Source organism: Pithys albifrons, chromosome 5 (assembly GCF_047495875.1).
Source record: "Pithys albifrons albifrons isolate INPA30051 chromosome 5, PitAlb_v1, whole genome shotgun sequence".
Classification (NCBI taxonomy): Eukaryota; Metazoa; Chordata; class Aves; order Passeriformes; family Thamnophilidae; genus Pithys; species Pithys albifrons.
Window position 1 is genome coordinate 49,355,777 of NC_092462.1, and position 14,217 is coordinate 49,369,993.

Here is a 14,217-nt window from a genome sequence, read left to right on the forward strand (position 1 = left end):
GAGCTATTTTGTGGTTATGCACTTCCCTTCCAGTAGCCACTGTATTGGAAAATAAGGTTTTCCTCAGAACCTTTGGCTGTTTTCTGGCTTTCTATTCCGGATGTTTTGTGGTTCACAGGAGGTTTGAAAGGAAGGTGTGATGCTGTGCAGACCTGGGAAGCGAGACCATTTATCACTTGCCTTGTGTTGTCATTTATGAACCTTTCAATGGCTCAGTCCCTTTCCCCTTCATATTATGATTGCATTATACCTTTTTCTCATACTTAAGAGATATTTTCTGTGTAAGGATTATTCACACTATTGTTGTCTGTGGAAACAGAAGCAGTTGCATGCATGGACTGTCTAAATATTTTCTTGTTGGGTGGTTCATCCTATTTATCCATAATTACAGTGGTCTCCTCAATGACACCTAGCTTCAAGAAATGAACCACGACATATAAACTGTCTTTATGCTTTATTCAGAGAAACAAAAAGATTGTTTACTACAAATTATTATTTTTTGTATATTAGAAATTAAAATGGCATAAATTGTGAAACTGGAGAGACACTGTTTCCATCTTCTTCAGTCTGTAGAGCAAGGAGCAGCCACATAGGAAACAGCAGTTCAGTTTCATTTTTCATCTGGTCTTTTCCATACTGTTAATATCATGGTCACTTTGCTGAATGTTGCTCACACATCTAATGCTTTTGTTATCTGATGTAGGAATTTGAACTCTTTTTAGTCATGGGAGTTGTATGTCACAAGGGAATGGTTAATATCTTCACCTGGCACAAAGAGATGAAGCACAGTTACATATCGTCTATTGGTTAGAGGTCCCTGTATGGATAAGTGGTGTGGGTCAAGAGCAAAAGGGAAAAAATCATCCTATAGCTATATATACTTACAGTTGTACTTGTTTTATGCTCCAAAAAAACTTTCTCCTGCTGTGGTACAGACAGCATAATAGCAGTGAAAAATGTCAAAACACAATGGAGAGGGGCTGGGAGGTGTTTTCACTAGCGGTCAAGTAACCTTACTGTGTCCCACTGCTCCGGTCATGTACATTCTTCCTGCCAAAGACAGAAATACAACCACTGGACATCAGCATATCTATGCTGAGTAAAATGAATGTTTATGATGACGTCCCACATCCATGTGTGGGATATAAAATCAATACTCATGCACATGTGTGTGTTTACATGTATGTGTGTATATATATATGTATCTAAGATCTCAAACCTGCATTGTACAAGCAGAAAGCAGTCTGTTCACTTAAAGCATTCTCAGCCTCAGAATGGAATTGCTGTCTGAAGTGTGAGCACTTAAAAATCCTGGTACAAAGCATATACGCCTTCTTTTTCTGTCAGGAAAATGCAGGTTACGCATGTTGTTCTCTAAAAACTTGCCATTCCATTCTGAGTATCAGTTTCAGTTTAATCTTTGCCGCATAACATTTAGACAAGAGCTTTTTGTTAGTTAAACAAACTCTTCAAAGATGTAGGAAAAAGAACTTACCTGCACTCTTATTCTTTACATTTTCTTTTCCTTTACTCAGTTCAGTGCACTGGGTCCCATATACCAAGGCTGACTTCTGAAGAAGCATTGATTCCCTCTTCATCCTGAATCATTGCTGTTATGCTTTTCACATAGGTTGGGTTATCTCAGGAGCTGTTGAGGTGGCTGATCAGAGTTTGTGAGTTTTGTTAGGTTTTTTCCTTCCTTATTTACCACAGAAATGAATAGACAGTGTCTGCACACAGCAATCTGTAACAGGGTGGCTTATCTCCTCTGCTCTGTGGAAGACAGTACTTTGCGGGACCTTGGAGACTGCGGATTGCCTGAATTGAAATTGTGCCCCTTTGTAATAAGCATCTCCTACACAATGGGACAGGAGGCAAATACAAGCAAGGACTTTTAATGGGCTCACGAGTTCCTTGAGACTGAGGATATGATGGCTTTGTTAATGATGCTTAGCTGTAGTGGTGTGGCTGCTAGGACATCACACACACAACTTTAGAACCAATAAGATATCACAGAGTTTCTGAAATGCACTTCCTGATATGTATGTGAAATTGGAACCATCCATCAAGATAAAGTCTTACCTGTTAGAGTTCTATGTGTTGGTCTCATTCTTCAAGCTGAACAGAGGGCTCAAATACAGTTTTGTCCAAATGTTATCACCTCAGGCCACAACAGTACAGAAATTTATAGGACAGCCTGGTAAGGTCTCATTACTACTTGGATGTAATATATTGTAAGAAAATCAGAGAAAGAAGAACATTTTTGGCTCATTAGGATATGTATTTTGCTCTGAGCCAGAGCCAGACACACTTGAGGCTTCAAAGGGTTTATCTGTGAAAAACTGGGAAGATGTGAAACAAGTGAACAGAAGTTCACAAGTGCTTGGTGATGTATTGCAAAATTGAACTCGTCTCTGTTAAAAAAAAATGTCCATAGTAATACTTTCTGGAGTTTTTCCTGTTTTTTTAAGGAGAGGACACTTGAGGTCTGCTTGAATTTGGCTGAAGAAAAATCCTGACATCTGTGAATGCTGTTGTAACCTAACAGCAGCATCTTTGTGTTCCTGGAAGCTCAGTGGTATGGGCTTCATTCAGGGCTCACTGAAGCAACAGAGCCTGTCTTTGCTTTTTATTTTTGGTGAAGTTTCTCTATGTAAAAAAGAACTTTATTATAAACCTTTCTTCTATACTACCTTTTATAGCAAAGCTATATACAGCTGAAGTGGTAAATATTTAACTTCCTTGTACCTCTTGTATTTCTTCTCTGCTGCAAAGAAATGTGTCCTGAATATTCATTTGCATTTTATGTAATTTCTTATTCTGTTTTCAGTTAAAGGTGGAACAGACCATATATTTCTCTAATCTGCTTAAAATAACATTTTTCTCTAGGCAATCTTAAATGCTTTTGCACATGTGTTCCATCTGCATTTATCTCTATCATCATATACATCGACATTTTCACAGTAGAAATAATGTTTGAAAAGTTAGCTTGAGTGTTTTACCTGGACTCTATTTGTTTCCAGTCTGCTCCTCTCGCCTGTAGAATGTCCTGCCCTGCCTGCTGACTTTTTTTGACGTTGAGGTCCTTTCCCAAAGAATATGTAGTTTACAAAGGCATATTCCAGCAAGGCCAGGAACACAAACACAAAGCATCCCATCAGGTAAATATCTATTGCCTTGACATAGGGAATCTTTGGCAAAGTCTCCCTGAGGTGGGTGCTAATGGTGGTCATGGTCAGCACAGTTGTGATTCCTGTAAAAATAATAGAAAGACATTGACTAAAAAGACATGGAAAGAGATTTGAGCATGAAAGGCATAATGGCAGCATTGCATGCTACCATGCACTTCTCATGCAGATGGGCTTAATTATATGATCAGGTTCTTAACAGCCAAGGGAGTGCATTTTGCAGGACTGGAAAGGAAGAACTCCTCACAGGTCTGCTGATAGCACCTTCCTTGGCCTCCCATGCAATGGAGGGTGAATGCAATAACTTTCAAAAGCCAAGGCTGTCTTGGTACATCTTGTCTTAAATTTTCACAACAGCTTGGCCAGGGAATGTGGTGTTAGCTGACCTGGATAGCAAAGAGTTGATTGCTGTTCTTTCTACATAAAGAAATGCTTCTCACTTTATTTACAGTGGTAGCCCTGCTTGATCCCATAGGGTGACCTGCATTGATCTGGGGATCTGGAATAAATACCAAGCTTTTGATTGGAAACAGGATTGAAAGGAGAAAGGGAAGCCTTATGGTAAAGTGATGGTCTTTGATGAAGAGAAAGTGTTCGTACCAAAACAGCTTTTCCTGTTAAATAGGTGCTTCCAAGTAAAGCCTTTCCATCTCATTGTTATCCTCCACTGCATGTTTGTTCATTTTTTTGGTTGGGTCACTGATTTTTTGTCTGATATGTGTGTTTTATTTTAGGTGGACAAAATTATTTTTAGTCTGCTTTAATCATTGATTCATGTAGGTAATAGCTGTAGGCACAGGTAATCAGTAGAATTTACAGAGAGGTACAAGATGGCTTTCTGGCATTAGATTTGAAAAACATATCTGCCTTCAAGCACAGATGGTGGCAGAGGACCTTGGTTCTTACGGAAAGTTGTAGGAAGGAACATGGTATGGCAAAGAATGGACTCTGTAGGTAAAACAGACTTATTTGGTGTAAGCTGGTATATCTCCGCTGATGTCAGTAGGATCTTGTGTATGCATTCCAGTCACACACCTGGCCTGAGAGGACACTTTTTAACATTTCCATGGACTGTTCATGAAGCACAGTGTAGATACCCTTAGACATCTAAATCACACTTTTGCACTTCAGTTTGGAAGCAAGATACTTTTGGTCAAAGACCATTATGACAATTGGAAATCAGTCAGGATTCCAAACTAACTGTAGAGCAAGAGCTTCAGATTTAGGCAAGGTGACACCTGCCTGTCATCCTGACAACAAAGGTCCTACCTTGTATATATGTAAGATCACCATTAATTATACTGCAATCACTAGCATGGAATTGGTGACACTATATTTAATGGCAACAAGTATCTATGTAGTTCAGTCATTTTGAGAAGAAGTTACCTAGAGCAACTCTGGCTGCAGAGGCATCATAATTGATCCAAAAAGATACCCATGAGAGAATTGTGATTAGCGTGGAAGGCATATAGGTTTGCAAAATGAAGTATCCAATATTTCTTTTAAGACGAAAGCTAAGTGATAATCGAGGATATGCTCCTGAAAGAAAGAAGGTATATAATGAGTAATGCCTAACAAAAGTTACACACTGATATTTCTGGGTTGGGAAAGAGAGGACAGTTTTTTTTTTTAATGGGCCAGTGCTTACCTGTTGTAAATTCCACTCTCTTTGATACCATCTTGTAATCAATGATAGAAAATTGTGGGAGCTCAATGTTATTAACACCTGTTACTGCTGACTCTCCTCCATTCCAGTAAAATTCAATATCATCAGTAGTGTATCCATCTGAAACAGAGGCAAAATTTGATTTTTGACTTTTCTTTTTGTTTCACTATTTTCCTTAAATAGTTGTGGTTCAAGTGGAAGGAGCTGACATTAATCAGGAATTCAGCCTTCTCTTGTGTGACATTCCTGTTACATAGAAGCCAGGTGGCCTCCTCTGTACCCTGGGGAAGCTTCTAGGTGTAGAAAGGGAGAAGACAGAAAACCAGGGCAGAATTAAAGATTAAAGACAATTTTTTAGCTAGCTCTACTGCAACCATTTTTCATTGAGGCTTGAGTTGCTCAGTCTGCCAATAGACTGATACAACATCAGCAAAACTGTTTTTCATTTTATTTCCTATACAGGCTGTGGCAAAATACAGAGTTGGGAGCCAGTGGAGGCAGAGATGATTCTAGAAGAATTAAGGTGTCTGTAATATTACCTGACAATGTCTGTCACAGCTGAAGGTAACACTTTGATATTCATGAAGCATTTTATATTTTAATTAGACAATGTCAACTTTGATCTTCTGTTATTACAGAACTGTTTCTTTTTTACTTCAAAATGAGCACCTTTCTTCTGTTTCTTTTTACCAGTGATCTTGATTATTTATAATTTAATTAAAAATTAATTTGCCATTCTAACACTGGGAATGTTAACATTATTGTTATCATTTTCAGAAATATTTTGATTGGACTAAAAAGTGACTGAGTTTCAAAAAGTCTTGCAATTGACAACATTTTTGAACTAATACTTAAACCGGTTCCGCTTTATTGCATTTTTCTAATTTCTCTATATATCTACCAAAGGAGAGAACAACATCTCATCTATTTTTAAAGTTTTCCTTCAGGTGTTAGATTTAATCAGGTTTAAATCATATAACAGAGATCAAATAAAAGCATGTTTGAACTCAAAGCTTTAGAAAACTTGACAGCAGTTTTGCCACTGAACCAACCGTAGCATCAGAAGCCTCTACAAAAGTAGGAACCTATCCTTTCATATGGACCAGTAATGCAATATCTAGCTAGGGAAATTAGTCTTGAGATGTCTTTTCTTATGATGGTGCCTGGCAATAACCTCATCTCTGGGAGGCTGACCACATGCAGAACGGATTCATGGTTTCCCTGATGACAATCTGAGAAGCTCTCATAACTTGCTGCTAGGCTCCAGAGACTGCTTGGAAAGTCTGCAGTTACTGAACTGCTGCTATCTTTTGCTGCAAACACACAGTGATGGGCTGAACAAGGTTAAATGTTCACATATTTTATTGTGAACTGTTCAGAGCCATGATTTTCTAAGTATCTGAATTGCTCTGAAAACTATACTAACCTATGTGATATGGATTGCTGCTGTTAACTTAAAATGGTGCTTTTCATTGCTTATACTAATTCTTTTATTTTTTTAATGAACCATCCTAGGTCTGTGTCACAGAGCTCTGTATGGCTGGTTTTCATCCTTTTCACTGCAAAAAGTCAAAGTAGCTCCTTGGTAGTGGGACTTCAGTAGCTGCTTTAAAGGCTGACATGAGCCACATATAGGGTGTGATACAGAATGACTGAAAGGGGGAATGAAGACTGCCAAGACTGTTTAAAAGGCTGAGACCAAGACTGGCAGGGAAGTGTTTACTTCATCTTCTTGCAAATCTGTATTATATAAAATTGCTCTAGAATGATTTCCCTTTTCAGAAAAGATGGTGCAAGACAGAGGAAACTGGAACTGTCATCTCATACTCAAAGGGTATATGTAGGTTTCATACCACACAGATGTCCCACATGAGGTAATATTCATCCTTTGTCCTTAAGGGAAAGAATAAAGAACAAAAGGGGCGTCACTACCTAGATGTTACACAGGTACTTGCTGCAAAGTCTCAGGTGAAGGTTTAGGTGCAGGAATCCTGAATTCTGGCTCAGGGTTTGAAAAAAAACAGGGAACCTGAGTCTTCTGTTCTGTGTCATCATCACCTAGGGCCCATTTCACACCCCACCCTTCAAATTTGCTCCCATTGTGCCACTTCATGCTGGAACCCAGGGCAGAATGGGGAGCTGTCTCCCATCCTCAGCAACTCCTGACTTTATATGTAGCCTCCACAGGCAGCCTCTGCCAACCTCTCTGCAGTTTCTCTGACTTTTTGATGAAAGAGGGAATATTTTGGGCACCTTATTGCAGCTAAAAGTCCCTTCCTCAAAAGATGAATTAATGTAGCTGTTAAAACTCACAATGGTACCAAATAAACACCTGGGATATCATAGGGCATGTTTCAAAAAGAGAATAAACACAGCCTCCTACAAAAGGATGGCACCATGTTATTGGTACATTGTGTGGTGATGCTGGATCTTCACAATAAGAGGAGTTTTGTAATTTAGAGAAATGTGCATTTCACTAGTCTTGGAAAGGTTTCTATGACTTTGGCTACTAAATGAAAAGTATAACTAGTAGGTAATAGAATCAGCTGACGAAAAGCAAGAACCTTGTGTGAAAGATATCAACTGGTGACAAGCCATCATTGCTTGACCATGGCACACCATTTTTTTAACCTTTAAAAACTCCAAAGAGACTTACAAATATATAAAAAATTGGATCTAGTGTAAGCTACTGCTATTTCAAAATATACTGATTTCTTCCTTGAATTGCTCCATTTAAAACGAGAAAATTATGAGAAAGGGATAGTGATGTTTTTCAATCAGGAGCATTCATGTTTGTTAGCTGTCTTTTTACAAGAATAATTGAGCAGGAATGTCTTCCCATGGTTTTATGTAGAACGAACCTCAATACATTCATTATTACCTTGGCAGTCATTGTAATAACTCTGCTAGACACTAACAAGGTGTAAACTCTCCCTGAGCAGTTCATTCCCTGACGTGATAGGACTGTTGCTGTGCGATGCCTTCATTATGTGCTTTGTGCATTGTTGTAGGTGTGCGAGAGGCACTGCTTTCACAATTGACAATGGCTCACAGGCGCAGGGCTTGGAGGCTCTCATGTTCCATAGGCGTTGACATGACTATTTTCTTTCCAAACTAGCACACTTGAGAGGAAGAGAATTGGCTGCAGTTTAAAGACAGGAATCGATCTCAACTCTGAACAGAGGTAGCAGAGGACAGATCACTCATTCTTTTTGAAGAGGACCCTGCCTTCAAGAGAGGAGCTGTAGTGATGCAAATTAAGAAACCTTTAAGTGTAGAGCAGTGCTGACTTTTGGCTAGCAGGCAATGACAAACCCTCATTTCGGGCAGCAAATGCTTTGGCATTTACAATGGAAGAAAAGCTATTTCAGTGATAGGAAAAGTGGGTCTTGCTTGTGCAGTAGACAGTGTTAATGCTGATTTGTTCACTGAACTTATCTGTACTGCCCAGGTACTCCCTCGGCAGCTCTTTTTCCATGTAATCCGTTTCCCTCTGCATATGTATCCATGTCACCAATTTAAAGGAATGCCTCTGCTTTTGTGACACAGAGAGCAGCACTCGCAACTGGACAAGGATGTGTGAACACAAATTTCATAAGAGTCAGATATCGCGAACCTGAAATATTTCAATTATGTTCACAATAGCTGTCAAAGAGCGGTTGCAACTCTACCTGCACAAGTCCGGGGTTGTTTCCCGGAGCGTGGCAGAGCGCGGCAGACGGCGAGCGGGGTGGGTAACGCGCCTCGCGGCCTCGGGGGGGCGCCCGCGCTCCGCGGCCGCTCCGGCAGCGCCGCCACTGCAGGACCGCCGGAATGTGAAACACATCGGACCGCAGAGCCGGAGCAAACACGGCCTAATTACTGGGCTGGCGTCCCTGGCAGTCTAACTCACGTCATCAGACTGTTTTCCCAGGAATTCTGATTTTTGTTGACCTTAATAATTAGTGATCGCTATTTTTTTAAATTAATAAATGCCGCATGAAAAATATTTGATCTATTTAAGCCTTTGTTTGCTTACTAGATTCTTTTCCATCATCAAAATCATTGAAAAATACTTAATTTCCCACCTCAAGATATGAAACTTCTGCTTACTAGAAAATACTGTCTAGAAATGAAAATACAGACCGTGATGTGCCAACACTGTTTTCTTTTTCCTTTTTTTTTTTTTTTAACTTCTAGAGCAGTAGCTGAGAGTTTAAGTGGGAACACTTGGTCAGAAGCACCACAGATCTAAAATGTAACTAGATACACACAGAGCAAGCAATAGGTTATGTATAAATCTTGCTGTTCACAGAAAAAAAATATTTTAGAAATGTTGCTGACATTGTGATATAGCTGAGATTAACAGTGTATTGGATGTCACTAGCCTGTTTTATTTTCCACTGCAGCACTTACCATCTCAAAATATCTCTGGGATACATTAACATTAACAAATAAAGGTCATGGTTCTGAAGCCTTAGGACTTTGTATATATATGTATATATTTTATATATTTGTATATTCAGGTATATATTTTTATACATTTGTATATTTTAAAATTTTTATATAGCTGTACAGCTTCTCATATCTGATGTAGCAACTAGCAGTTTCTACCTTTGTGTCATATTCCTGAATCACTGTGTAAAGGGTAAGATAGTAACTGGAACACCATGCCTGGAACATATGTACCAAGACTAGAGTAGCAGTACATATTATAGCCAAAATAAGACACTATTTTAGTCAAAGCAATTAGAAGGTCCAGAGACTTTGGAGAAGCTCCAAAGAAGAGAATGTGAGGTGAAGATGGTGATGGTGAAGGAGTAAGGGGTCCTGAGACTTCTGACTCAATTCCAAGGAGGTGTGCCAAGGAGCAGATCTAGGGGAGGTTCTGGGGGAGGACGATTCTTGGGTTGGATGTAACCTTCAGTTATGGTAATTAGGTAGTGTTATAAAATTAGTAAGCACCTCTATGCAGCATGTGTGTCTCTATACACTGGGAGGTGACAGTCCCCCTGGCCCGGACCAACCCATGAAGAGCCTCAGGTCCTGCCTGAAGAAACAGACAGGACCTGAGGCTGTCCTTGGAGGCAGGGTGCATCTCACTATACTTTGTGAAACTAAAAACTCTCATTAAATAACTGCTTTCTAGTTTTGCAAAACTAATGTTGTCTCAAAAAGTTTTCCCTTGATTTTAGGCAACAATTCCACTATCATTACCAGTTCAACAAAGACATCTCTTTTTCCTTCTGATTCTCCAAGGTAGGCAGCTCTGAAACACTCTCTTTCTTAGGATCTCAGTCTAAGCAGGGCTTTGCAAAAGACTACATCAATTGTGCGTGCCCCAAATTCTTTGGCCCTGTGTAAGGAAATGAGACTGGAGCCCAGCCCTCTTCCATCCCTGCTGGATCATTCCTTTTGTAACAACTTAGTCTTTCTTACTAAATGATTTCTTAAATGTATTCTTGTATTTTTCTTGTTATTATTCCCATGATTGTATTCAAACAGAAAGATAATGTACTTCCCCTACACACCACTGAGGTGATCCCTACAGTAAGTGCACTATTTCAACTTAACCCAACATGCGAATGGGACATCACAGATCTGAAGATGTTTTGGAAATCAATGTAACTAGCTAACATTAAGGTGATAGAACTGAAAAGGCTCCCTGCCACCTGTGTTTGAGTGGGTGTTTGCATCTTTAAGGTTTTTTTTCACTGAAAAAAATATTTTCTATAGGCAGATGGCAGATTTTAACTGAGGATATGAGTCAGAATTAAGCCTGACCCAAATGAAAACTTGGTTAGACTGATGGAGTACTGCATATTGTCAGTTACTTAAGAAAGTTTCTTGAATAAAAATAAATGTTATGTATGGGGCAATCTGTTCCATCCAAATTGGAGACAACACTTCCTATCCATTAGAAGCAGAAAATAAATGTTAATACAGCACAAAGTCACTCTTCAACATCCTAATCTAGTTCAGAGAGTGAATCTTGCCTTAATTTGCAAGTACTTTTAACACTGGTTCATTGTTACTTGTGATCCTTTTTTGCCCCTCTAACTTTTGAAATCTCATTTGACAATGAGACTTGATACAAGCTTGAAAGTCCTTTGGGAGAGAAATTGTTTGGTTTTGTCTGATATCTCTTTAATGGCCAATACTGCAGGACTTCTCTGAATCGCTATAGTCTCCTTAGAAGGAAACACTGAAGGACACTGGATAAGTAGTCAAACCTGTACTGAAAATGCCTTACCAGTTAATTTGGCTCCTTCTACTGGATTAGGCCAGTGATGTCAAAGCACTTTCTGAGCCTAAAATAAATATAATACAATGCACAATCAGAAATGAATGTTATTATGTTTGATCTAGTATGTTTTTCTTGTGCAAGAGTATCTCCTGGCATGCTGGTATTTTCATTTTGTGTCGTGTTCACTAGTAAGCATTTAATCCTCATTAGTTATAAAAAAATCCAAACCAAGGAATTATTAGGAAAGGAAAGCAAAATTCTTTGTTTGCATTTGCATATACATTCCAATTCATGTTGTGCTATTTCTTGAGTACTATATGTAGGTTTCTTTCTTTCCCCAGCATAATAGTACTAAGTTGGCTAGAAAGAAGGGCCATGGAGATGATGAACAGGCATGCTTCCATTGAAGAAAGGACTTTGAGAGTCACAATTCTTTAGCCTGGAGGCAAAGTGGCTGAGGGAATGAAAGTCTGTAAGATCCTAAATTAGCACAGTGAGCTTGAAGAGCACATGATTACTTACAATCCATCAGACTTCCAGACCAAGAAAGCAATAAATCATATGTCTAGTGGCTAGTTTGAAAGAAATAAAGGGAAATATAGCACACAGATGAACTGCAGAACTCACTGTATCCACTCACTGACATGAGTGTCAGAAGTTTACTCTTGTTCATAAGCTCCCATACAGTCACAGAATAAAATCTATCCAGGTTATTAAATACAATGATACTACTTCTGACTTAATGTAATGTGCAGAACACTCACTGGAGGTGTTTACTAGGAAAATATCAGCATGTATATCCTATGTTCTGTTCCAGTACTGCTGGCCACTCTCAAAGTGATGTGTGAGATAGACATTTGATCTGAGACAGTACAGCAGTTAAGGGCCTGACATGTTCTGCTGCAGCCTGATTTGCCCATCTCATTACTTTCATCTTTACAGCACTTTTCTTTCATCACTGAACTGATGATTTTTAGCCTGATGTTGAGAGCATCCAACTCTACACATCTTTGAGTTTCCTGTAAATCAGAGCATGATTAGGAAGTCCTATTCATGACCACACATTTTGTGTAGTAATAAGCAACCTGCCCATAGTAACTCAGAGGCTAAAATGTCACTGGAAACTTAGAAGTCTCTTATATGCAAATGTTTAGTGAGCTGTAACAGTGATTTAACTTTGGACTTAAGACATTTTGATGACCTGTTGTCTAAAAATTTTCACCAATGACATATTGCTTTTTAAAATGTTTTTAGCAAAGCAGGTGTCCTGACTAGACTAGATATTTGTGTAGAGTGGTTGTGAAGCATGACGTTTTTAAATGGCATGTTAGTTACATTGGTAGTTACATCTCTGGAGGATCTCTTTGTTTAATTACTTTCATGTGTCTCACTTCTTTGGCTGGATCCTCTTCTCTTGTGGGGTTGAACCCACTGAAGTGGTAAATGAAGTCTCACTGATGTGTTCTTGTCTAAAGGCTAGTTAACAGTAATTAGAGCAGCAGCTATGTATAAGGAGGTTAACCCAAATAGTCTCCTTGCCTTGAATCCCAGTTCACTTGCTATTGGTACCAGACTGTTCTTGAGAGCTTGGGAGCTAGCAAGGGTTTGTTTCTTTCCACTAGCAAGTATCAGAAGTCCCAGTCATCTTCTCTTACTTTCATTCTGAGATGTGGTTTTCCTAAATCTGTTTTGAGCTTTCTCTTTCTCCATTTCTTCTTCTCCTTTTGAATGGACACTTATAATGGATACCAGCTGGATCTCAATCTGCAGGAAGTTGAACCAAAGCTCCTGACCTCTTCTAGAGAGGTTTGTTTGCTTTCTTGCCCCTCTTTCTTTTTATATTCATCCCCCACCCCCACCCCCCGGTTTGATGAGGATGAAAAAAATCAAACCATTTTCAGAAGCAGCAAAATGCAGACCACAAATTATTTCTACTCCAGTCCTGGCAGCACAGGCCAGGAGTGCCGGTATCAGGATGAGAGACCTAAACGTGTTTGAGAGAGACCTGACCTCTCCTGAAAGCCCAGTATTGCAGTCCTTCACCTCGTTTGCTAATTCAAAGGACTTCCACACCTTCATATGAACCTGACTAAGGTAATTTACTTGCACTGCTCTCAGGAGTGCATTTTATGTAGAGTTTACAAGTACAATTACTCTTTTCACCCCAAGTTTCTTCCTCTTTCTTTCTCATCTGAGCTGCTGTACAATAGATGGCTATCCTGGTCTGAGCTATAGTCCTGGAAGTTTTTTTCTGACTTGAGTTGCTTTACAAAGTTAAAAAGGGAACACTATTTATAAGCACATTATGTAAACATTAACAACAGAAGTCCAGCTGCTTAGCATTCAATTAATTTAGTTCAGTCAATACTGCATGGTACACAGTTTTGTCTGCTCATATTGTAAACACATCTTGCCCTTGAGCGCTTATTTCATTTGACTAATTAAGATCTACTAAGTGCTCTCATTTTGTTGCCAGGCAGACTCACCCAATTTTAGATACAGCTGTTATACTATGTGAAAAAGGCATTTGAAATCCAGGTCCATTTGGTTGGTGCTTCAATGTGTCAGGCCAAAACCTGCTCTTCTTTAAGGCAGGGGTTTCTGCTTTCCACACGACACAGACTGGACATGAATCAGGATATTTTGTTTTTCTCACCTATGCCAGCATGTCTTATACATCTTATATTTCTATGCAAGGTTGTGCTCCTGCCTGAGATAGTGAAAACCCTTTAAAAATTTAATTACTTAATACAGGTCTGTAAATTTTTCAGAGAGATAAATACGGAGACAAGTACGAGGCCACTGTACTTGGGCTTTTTAAATAAATAACGATAATGAAGTTTTCATCGTGGTTTGCCCTTTCTTTTCTGATTCTTCTCTCCATTGGGGGAAGGGGGCAATGAGCAAGTGGCAGGGGTTAAACCACAATATGGTCTCATTCACTACTCTGGCTATGTAAGAAGCTGAATTTTCAATTCATGAACAATTATAGAAAAATTTAAAGTTATTAGAATTTTAATTCAGACAAAATTAAGAATAATTGAGAGGAAAAAAAGTGCTTTTCTAAACAAAATTAATTTCAAATAAAAATATCAACTATATTGACTTTTGAAAATTAAATATTGACTCATCTTAGA

The 14,217-nt window shown here is 38.9% G+C and overlaps 1 protein-coding gene across 2 annotated transcripts in view; it reads right to left on the bottom strand.

Moving 5' to 3' along the window:
* GABRB1 (gamma-aminobutyric acid type A receptor subunit beta1) overlaps positions 1–14,217 on the bottom strand; it is a 132,205-nt gene that overhangs the window by 7,105 nt on the left and 110,883 nt on the right. Inside the window, exons 6-11 of one of the 2 annotated variants that reach the window (XR_011697926.1) lie at positions 4,837–4,974; positions 4,575–4,727; positions 3,003–3,253; positions 1,496–1,660; positions 886–1,050; positions 377–765 (exon numbers count right to left, since the gene is read on the bottom strand). Coding sequence is in view for 1 of the 2 variants with exons in the window: in XM_071556546.1 (XP_071412647.1) it covers positions 3,003–3,253; positions 4,575–4,727; positions 4,837–4,974 (542 nt within the window). In the remaining variant the exon portion in view is untranslated. Of the gene's footprint in view, positions 1–376; positions 766–885; positions 1,051–1,495; positions 1,661–3,002; positions 3,254–4,574; positions 4,728–4,836; positions 4,975–14,217 lie in introns of those variants that run through there. The other variant, XM_071556546.1, reaches the window with a different exon arrangement.